Consider the following 8,400-nt stretch of genomic DNA (forward strand, 5'->3'; position numbering starts at 1 on the left):
ATTATTATAAAATATTGATATCAATTATATTAATATGTTTAATTATTATTTTTTTAATTTATCGTTGGTAGCGATCGTCTGCGATCTATTGAGCTAAAGCTGACTTACTACGACATTCTTAATCACCAATATATTAATAGGAAATTTTATTACTTTAAATACAGTCTGTATCGGAATGAACTCTAAAATGATATCAAATAACATATGAAAGTAACACTCACATATCTTCAAAATCCGATTGAGTTCTGTTTTGAGCATCACATATAGTCATAGTCCAATTACTGCGGTTTGATCACTAACAACCACATCTTCTGGTCAGAGTTCTCCGGGTCGAGGGGTTGTGGTACAGGTGGTGGGGCGGGTGGCGGGTCGGGGGTGGTGGCGCTGTGCTATTCGCGCAGCCAGCCCACAGCCTGCAGGTAGCGGCGCACCGCAACATCCGCGTCGCACTCAGCACTAGCCCCCCTCTTTAGTAATACCCCCTTAAGCGTCACGTATTGCGCCGGCGCCAAGCTAAGTGCACTACACAGCTGAAAATGTAAACATAATACACATCAATCAAATGAAACTAAACACACTAGCGATTACCTGCGACTTCATCAGGGCAGGATTTAAAAAAAATGCCTATAATATGCCTGAGTGACGCCGCCCTTTCAAAGTCCAAAACAATCGCGGCTTTCTAGACAGACAAAAATTTTGAAAACTGTTTTTCTTTCTTCTCGATATTACATACAGACGCTCGAATTTTTTCAATATGTATAAATTATATGATCGTTTAAACCTAGCTGGAGACTAGGTGACTTTTCCTTCAATTCAATTTTATTACGAAAGTCAAAATAAATAACTGAGCTAGCAGATGTTGTAGCATTTGAATCAACTCAAGTGTTCAATCATCCTTCACATTGTTACTTATTTAAACTACACTTAAACTGCGTTTAGTTGTAAAGTGTATGTTACCTGTATCTCGTTATTGTTGAGAAGATGCGTCGAGCAGACGCCGTTGCTGTTGTTGTTGCATGAGCTCTTTTTGGAGCATCCACATGCGGTACTTCCGTCCCGTGTGCACTTTGGGCTGGTGGAACTTGAGCCGCTTTCGCCTTCTCTGTTCACAACATTCAAAGACCAATTTATAACAGACGAATCTATCTAAGATGTGTAGTCTATACTTGACATTATAAAGAGGAACGGATTCATTGTTTGTTTGTTTGCATTGAATAGCGTCCGAAACCACTGAACATCTAAAAATTCACTGTTGGGAAGCTACACTATCCTTGGGTTAGGTTATTCTTATTACTAGTATTTTATTAATTTGTTGCGGACAAAGTCGCGGACAAATACTAGTATGTTTTAAAATGGAGCTGACCTTTTTCTTGGCTGCAGCATGTTGTTCTGCATTTGTTCTTTTGTCTGGTTGATTTCCAGGCACCCACTGCTGCCCTGGCGAAAACAATCGTTATACGGGATCAAACCCAAAACTACACATCCACATGCATAATTTACATACATTGCATGCAGATTTATTGACACACAAAAAAATATTACCTTGTTTTAATAAATTAAAAATTGATGAATTTCAAATAACTTTGATTGTATATGTCAATGACCTCTTTTGAGTCCGCTGGATGATTCAATTTTAAAAATAAATTATATTTTCGATTCAATAGCTATAATGATATAACTCAAGTTTATAAAACCACATTTAAAATACGAGAAAAAACCAATAAAAATAATTAAGGAAAATTTTCAAATTTTTATGTAATTTGCCCATCACCAAAATAAGTTTTTGAAGAAGATTCACTATTTTACAAGAATGTAACGGAACTCACGTCTAAATGATGATTAGCAGCATTCGGGTGCTTCCTATGTGCTGCATGCTGTTCATAATGTGCACACTCCTCCAGCCTGGTGACTCCCGCCAGACGGTACCGGTGTAACTCTGCTAACCGCACGCGCAGCTCCCTCTCGCGCCACAGACCAGCAACCACGCTCGTCTGTTCCACACGACCGTAGAACTGAGACGTCCAGCGAAGACGATCTAAGAACTCTCTGGAACAATTGCATAAAGTATAGTTATTTACTATCCAAATACTATTTCTAATCTGATAATGCACTCAAACTGGAAGCATTACAAGTATTGCTAAACATCCAGTACCAAAATCTCATTGGGTAGTCTTAACACCATGTTCTTGTATAGCATCTCATCTAAACAAGTAATTTTAGTGTGTTGTTTTTAAAAAAAATGAATTGAAATGAACATGTGATTATGCTGCTTAAAAATAGGTACATTGTCCATAATTTAGTTATGACTGTATAAAACAAACACCTACTTTTTCTCTTTGGCAAGTTTTCCTAATGTCCTTTGTTTGTTGAAGAATACGGAAACTAATTGGAAGTCTCTCACTAGCCTTTTTCTTCTTGTTCTTTCTCTTAATCGGCGGGTATAGATGTCCACTTGGGACAATTTGAGAGCTGTAAACAATTTGGTTATACAGTAAACAGCTTAATACGACATATTATTTATGGCAACCAAAAATGTAGACCATGGCCTAAACACCCTTAACTCATAATAGGCTCGGAGCCCCTCGGTGGGGATGTATAGTGAGCTGATGATGATGAAAAATGTAGAAATAAAAAATGTACTTGAACACAGCATAGTGTTAACTAATAAAACTAGACTACTGCTGACAATTATTAGTTTACTACCACTAGAAAAATTTAATATGTAACCACTTATGCACAGAGGAAAACAGCTGGATGGCAAATTTTGTACATTTTTTCCATGTTTACAAACAAAACACAACTTACCAACATCTAATTCATCATCATCGGGATTTAATGATAATGTTGATATTAATTGTTCCGCTTCATGGTCATGTTCCTGGAACAACAATATTGTATCTAAAATAGTGTTTGATATGCAATACAATAGGAAACATCTTAATGGGATAAAGTTAACTCAATGAAAAAAATTTGATCAAACATGTTAAAATAATAATAAAAAACACTGACCATGTAAACAAAGTAACTGGCAACTAGTTTTTTTATGGTTGATTTGAAATTCAATTACTTAAAATATTACATCATAATTTACTTATATTTCACCATATATTAAATGTTAATATAAACTGTGAAAATATACCCTTTCAAAGTCATCTCTATTTGGTGTATAACCTAAATGCAAAGCTTCTTCTCCGGTGACTGCTAGGGGTGGAAGACGAGACACAGCACTAGGTCCCAATGGACCTTCATCTCTGTCCGCACAGTGAAGTGAAGGTCGACTTGTACTTTCCACATTACCCCATGTAGCTCGCCCAATACTTCCTTCCAAGTACCTAGTTATGTATTCATCTTTGGCCTCTAAAATATAGGTATAAGTTTTACGTTATGTATACTTTAGCATAAATATTTTCCATGATTTAACAAACAGAATGCATAGATATACCTTCTGGTGTTCGTGATTCTATGTGTTTAGCAATATCTTCCCAATTTCCAAACCCAAATTGTTCTATAGCGTCTAGTAGTCTAACTTCTTCATTGGCAGACCAACTTGTACGTCCCAAAAATATACCAAAAGCACCAGAGTCCTGGCAAAGGCAAAGAAAATTACGAAAACATCTATGCTAAAGAAGATAGAAAAGTATCCACTTTATCTATACTAACCATAAACTGATAAGAATGGTCATTTTTATGTTGTCCAATTTCAGCACCGAGAGAAAAACACTGAAAAAAGTTGCAAAAGTTTTCTTTTAATTCAAAACTCGCGCCAAAACTATAAACAAAAATGGCAGCCATGCAAATTTACCTGCAAACAAATATCAAAATCTATACACTCGGCACATCTTACACGAACACCATTTATTTCTTCTTGGCAATAAGTACAATTATATTTAGCATATAAATCCGAAAACGACATATTTTTAATTTGTACGTGTAACAGTCATACGTTGGCAGCTTTAATGTTTGGCTCGACGGCCATGTTTTTTTTCTTAGAATTCAGAACCAAACCAAAGACAATTTTCTATGATCCATCCAGATTATATTGAGATTCTGTCGTCAATAATTTTTGACATCGTAAATAAAATAGACGAAATGTGCAAGAAATACATGAAAGTGATAGGTGTTCACGTTTATTACACAAGAGGTAATTGAGAGTCTATTCAAACACAATTTTATGAAATAATACCAGCTTCATGTTTATAATAAGACTACCAGATATAAATACTTGTACCACTTTATTTAGGTACTCAGTTTAGTTGGAAAGATATTGCTGCCATAAAACGATTCCGATGTAATTCACAATCGAACCTCAGCTACTCAGCTACCAACATAACAATTATACTACTGTTATACACTCTATATTCTGTAGTCTGTGTTCTTTGTACAACATTAAGAATATTTAATGTCAACCAATCCTTGATTTTTGCTCCCAACAATATCAATATTTTCACAATTTCTTTTAAAAAAAATCTTATCGAGACTCCGAATTCAGCATTTGCTTGTTCTAAATATTGCAGTCACAAATTCTTAAAAAATAATCCTGGTAGTCTCGTTCTGACTCGATATTTTAGAGCTAAAATTAAACATGAAAAGTTGAAATGAAATTGAGTTTTTGTTTTCCTTTACTCACTCGTGTGTAATGTAATGTGATAGTTGGCTAATTTTCCTGTACTTTGTATCGGTCTTCGATCATGAAATCCAGCAAACGAAGACTTCAAGCGCTTACGGAAGGTTCTGATGGACTACCAAATTATATTAAAATGGAAGATTCAGAAATTTCCTTACCACCAGCACTTCGATCGCGTTTACATGAACTATTTTCACAAATAGAAAAAGAGTTTGATCTTCTTTATACTGAAAATTTGAACCGTAAGTTGATTGTTTCATATATGTAAAAAGTATGTTTATAAATAGTCTTTAAAAATTGTGGTATTGTTTTTAGTGCAAGAGAAAATTGACTTTCTTAGCGAAAAACTGGAGCGAGAGAGCTATATAGGTGATAAACCTAATCAGGATTTAATCGAATTTGAAACAACTGGAAAGAATTCTAAAGTAAAATGTAAGTATCCAACATTATCTTTAATTGTTTATTTGTTTTGATGAAGCTATTATAGGTTGCACTGAAAATGTATAATACAATATTTTTTGATGACTGCAATAGTTTCATACTTTGCTTTGAATCTTATTTATAACAGACACTTATGAGTAACAATGAAAAGTGCAATTTAAATGCTGGATAACACATGTAAAACCTACTAAAATAATAATTGCACACTTCCAGTATCCCAAAGTAACTCGCAGAAAGTAAAGGCAAGTCACAAGCTGAGAGTCCAGACAAGCAAGATTGTGTCCAGTTTCAAAGCTCCCACATACAATTGTCAGCTGGTGAGAGAGTTCACTGGTCATAAGGATGGTATTTGGGATGTCTCTACAGCTCGACCAGGGCAAGCACTTATTGGAACAGCTTCAGCAGGTATTGTTAACATATATAGTAACCAGTAACTGAGTTGTGAAGAGTACTCTGGTTTCAGATGTGCCAAAAATGATACAATTATGCTGTAAGATTGCTATGCTTCTTGCAAATAAATTACAATTGGAACTAGATAAACAAGTAACCTTTGTAAGCAACAGTCATTGTTTGGTTCAAATAGACAACCTCCATAAGCGAGAAAAATATAGCTTACCTTTGGACTCTTGCATTTCTGTTTGACTGAAATAATAATAATGTGTCTTAATTTTCTGGTGATCCATAAACATGTTAATACTTTTAGGTCAATAGTTTATTGATATCCATATTAAATACTCAAGTATTTTAGGCCTTTAGTTTTTCACTTTGCTTAATTTCTTTTCAATATTGATATATGTTTCTAAATAATACTTAATTTCCAGATCATACGGCATGTATATGGAGTGTAGAGTGGGGCAAGTGTCTGCTGCAGTACACTGGTCATTCAGGATCAGTGAATTCCATTCGTTTTCACCCTACAAGAGACATTGCACTTACCAGCAGTGGTGATAATACTGCACATGTTTGGCAAGCTGCTGTCAATTGGGATCTACCGGTAAACAAATTATGAAGAAGTAGAATATATTTAAGACTATACATACCTAGTATTATTATTTTTAAATATCTTGGTGGCTGAAGATCATTAAGATCATAAGAGTAAAGATCATTGTTACACTGTGCCCTCCCACTAAGCTTTGCTACACCTAAAATTGTGTTCTGCACAGCAATTGAAGTGAAATTAAGAGCCGCCAAGATATCTGAAAACTATCTTACTAATATTATTAATACGAATGTTTAACTGCTAAGATATCTTTGTCTATATTTTAGTTGTCTTTTAATTGTTTTAGCGTGGACAGTCATCAGAAGAGGAATTGGAAGGTGGTGGTGAGGAGAGTCTCGGAGAAGGTGGTGATAGACCTGAAGTATTGAGGACACCTCTCACAGAACTCACAGGACACATTGGTGTGGTGGTAGCAGCAGATTGGTTGACTGGTGGAGATCATGTGATCACAGCTTCTTGGGACAGGACCGCTAATTTGTATGATGTTGAAACTGGTGATTGTCTGCAAATTCTCACAGGTTAGATAAATTATATTTTTTTTATTAAATCCTCCTTAATCTGAAATACAATGAATAAGACAAAAAAGGCCACTGAAGTTCATTTTGTTGGGGTTAATTTCCTCAGTACTATTTTAATAGTTTGTTATAAATTTCATATGACAATAATTAATGCGTTTTTCGCTTCGTTATAGGTCATGACCATGAATTGACGCATGCATCGGCACACCATAGTTCCCGTCTGGTGGTGACTGCATCTAGAGACACCACTTTCCGTCTGTGGGATTTCCGTGAACCTATACACTCAGTTTCAGTATTCCAAGGACACACTGAGTATGTATATATATCATAATGGCTTGAGTTTATTTTTTTTTTATTTTTTTTCTATGAAGTTTTGTTTAATGAATGTCTGTTATATCTTAAATTTGGTTAATAATAATTTGAACATAATATAAATGTATGTAACCTTGATGTACTTTAATGCTATTGTAATTAATAAAAATAATTACATAAAAGTCATATGTTTGTTATTACAGGAGCGTGACATCAGCTGTTTTCACTCGCGAGGACAAAGTTGTTTCGGGCTCTGATGATAGATCTGTCAAGGTTTGTTTTTTATTTTAGTTTTTATTCGAAATATTTAAGATTTGTATTAGAACAAGATACACACATATATCTTATAACTATAATATTAATATAATACTGTTAATTTTGCCTGTTTAAACCTGTTTGAAATCTCAAGGTCATCTGCCCTCTGCTTAGTGCCCTCTCAATGCATACCTTTATATCATCCTGGATATAAAATTGTGTTCTGTGAAGCACCTCGTACTATGTTCCGAGCTATTAAGATGTTTGAAAACCCTTTTGAAATAATAACAATATGATTGTTTTGTTTACCAGGTATGGGATGTGCGCAACATGCGGTCCGCGTTGGCTACGATCAGATCGGATTCGTCAGTGAACCGCGTGTCTGTGAGCGGCGGCGGCCTCATCGCCATCCCGCACGACAACCGGCAGGTGCGCCTCTTCGATCTGCAGGGGCAGCGCCTGGCACGCCTGCCCAGGTCCAGTCGACAGGTCAGTTGATGATTCCTTATAGACCATACAAAATGAATAGTGAAAATAGACTATATGTTAATTATTTCAAAAAGCATGTCTCGTAGAAACGTGTAAGTTTGTTTTATGTTTGTGGGTTTGTACATAAGTTCCTTTATGATGGCCTAGAACCAAAACTAATAAATCGATTTTGATGTTTGAGGTGGCATTCGATTCGTTTTCTTCACCCGAGTGTCATAGGATAGTCAACCGGGTGTAGAGATTTTTTTATTAACAAATTTTGATTTTCGACTGTTATTTTTTTACTTAAAAGGCTTTTTATTGTTAGGGTCATCGTCGCATGGTGACGTCTGTGGCGTGGGCGGAAGAGATCTCTAACATTAACTTCTTTAGCTGTGGCTTTGACCGCCGCATCCTGGGCTGGTCCATCCAGCCCTCAAAGGAGAATTAATGGATGACGATATCATATCGACTTTGACGCGTTTGTCGTCTATTGTGAAAATATCTTAATTACGAATATATATTTTTATTGTGATTGAAAACAGTGTAGTGAACTTTATTTATCAAAGTGACAGCTTTTTAAGTATAGTTATAGTGACGAAGTGTATGACTTCTCTTATTAAATTACACTAAGTGTGACTCTCTGTGTGGCGGTTAATTTGCTAAATAAATGTTCAGATGCAGTTTTGGTAAGTTATTGCATAATTATGAAGCTTATTTCATCTTTATGACTTAATGTATAGTTTCAATAAAAAAACTGATATTTCACTTTAACAATTCAG

At 35.2% G+C, this 8,400-nt stretch overlaps 2 protein-coding genes across 3 annotated transcripts; one reads left to right on the forward strand and one right to left on the reverse strand.

The window, feature by feature from the left end:
* On the reverse strand, positions 1-3,986 carry Ada2b (Transcriptional adapter 2B). 2 transcript variants are annotated; one of them, XM_013315104.1, is made up of 10 exons: positions 3,803-3,986; positions 3,661-3,720; positions 3,443-3,584; positions 3,140-3,357; positions 2,806-2,878; positions 2,328-2,469; positions 1,827-2,046; positions 1,364-1,437; positions 958-1,102; positions 1-530 (listed from the first exon to the last, which is right to left on the reverse strand). In XM_013315104.1, exons 1-10 carry the CDS (start codon positions 3,911-3,913, stop codon positions 390-392), a joined length of 1,326 nt encoding a protein of 441 aa, XP_013170558.1. In that variant the 5' UTR covers positions 3,914-3,986; the 3' UTR covers positions 1-389. The 2 variants fall into 2 exon arrangements, with proteins under 2 accessions (XP_013170558.1, XP_013170559.1); XM_013315105.1 differs by having other exon boundaries at positions 444-530; positions 1,364-1,432.
* A 414-nt stretch (positions 3,987-4,400) lies between these two features.
* On the forward strand, positions 4,401-8,400 carry Wdr37 (WD repeat domain 37). Its single transcript, XM_013315084.1, has 9 exons — positions 4,401-4,866; positions 4,940-5,056; positions 5,279-5,470; positions 5,887-6,059; positions 6,352-6,583; positions 6,757-6,895; positions 7,099-7,168; positions 7,463-7,639; positions 7,947-8,400. The coding sequence occupies exons 1-9, from the start codon at positions 4,689-4,691 to the stop codon at positions 8,067-8,069; spliced, it is 1,401 nt and encodes a 466-aa protein (XP_013170538.1). The 5' UTR covers positions 4,401-4,688; the 3' UTR covers positions 8,070-8,400.

Source organism: Papilio xuthus, unplaced genomic scaffold (assembly GCF_000836235.2).
Source record: "Papilio xuthus unplaced genomic scaffold, Pxut_1.1 DF826961.1, whole genome shotgun sequence".
Taxonomy (NCBI): Eukaryota; Metazoa; Arthropoda; class Insecta; order Lepidoptera; family Papilionidae; genus Papilio; species Papilio xuthus.

Excerpts from the sequence above, each read along its gene's own strand:
- Ada2b (XM_013315104.1), bottom strand. The coding sequence starts at position 3,913 with ATGTCGTTTTCGGATTTATATGCTAAATATAATTGTACTTATTGCCAA. Across the intron at positions 3,721-3,802 it reads ATTTTGATATTTGTTTGCAG|TGTTTTTCTCTCGGTGCTGA; the intron begins GTAAATTTGCAT and ends AACTTTTTTCAG. Across the intron at positions 1,438-1,826 it reads CTGCTAATCATCATTTAGAC|GGCAGCAGTGGGTGCCTGGA; the intron begins GTGAGTTCCGTT and ends TGTTTTCGCCAG.
- Wdr37 (XM_013315084.1), top strand. The coding sequence starts at position 4,689 with ATGAAATCCAGCAAACGAAGACTTCAAGCGCTTACGGAAGGTTCTGAT. Across the intron at positions 4,867-4,939 it reads TTATACTGAAAATTTGAACC|TGCAAGAGAAAATTGACTTT; the intron begins GTAAGTTGATTG and ends TATTGTTTTTAG. Across the intron at positions 5,057-5,278 it reads AAAGAATTCTAAAGTAAAAT|TATCCCAAAGTAACTCGCAG; the intron begins GTAAGTATCCAA and ends GCACACTTCCAG.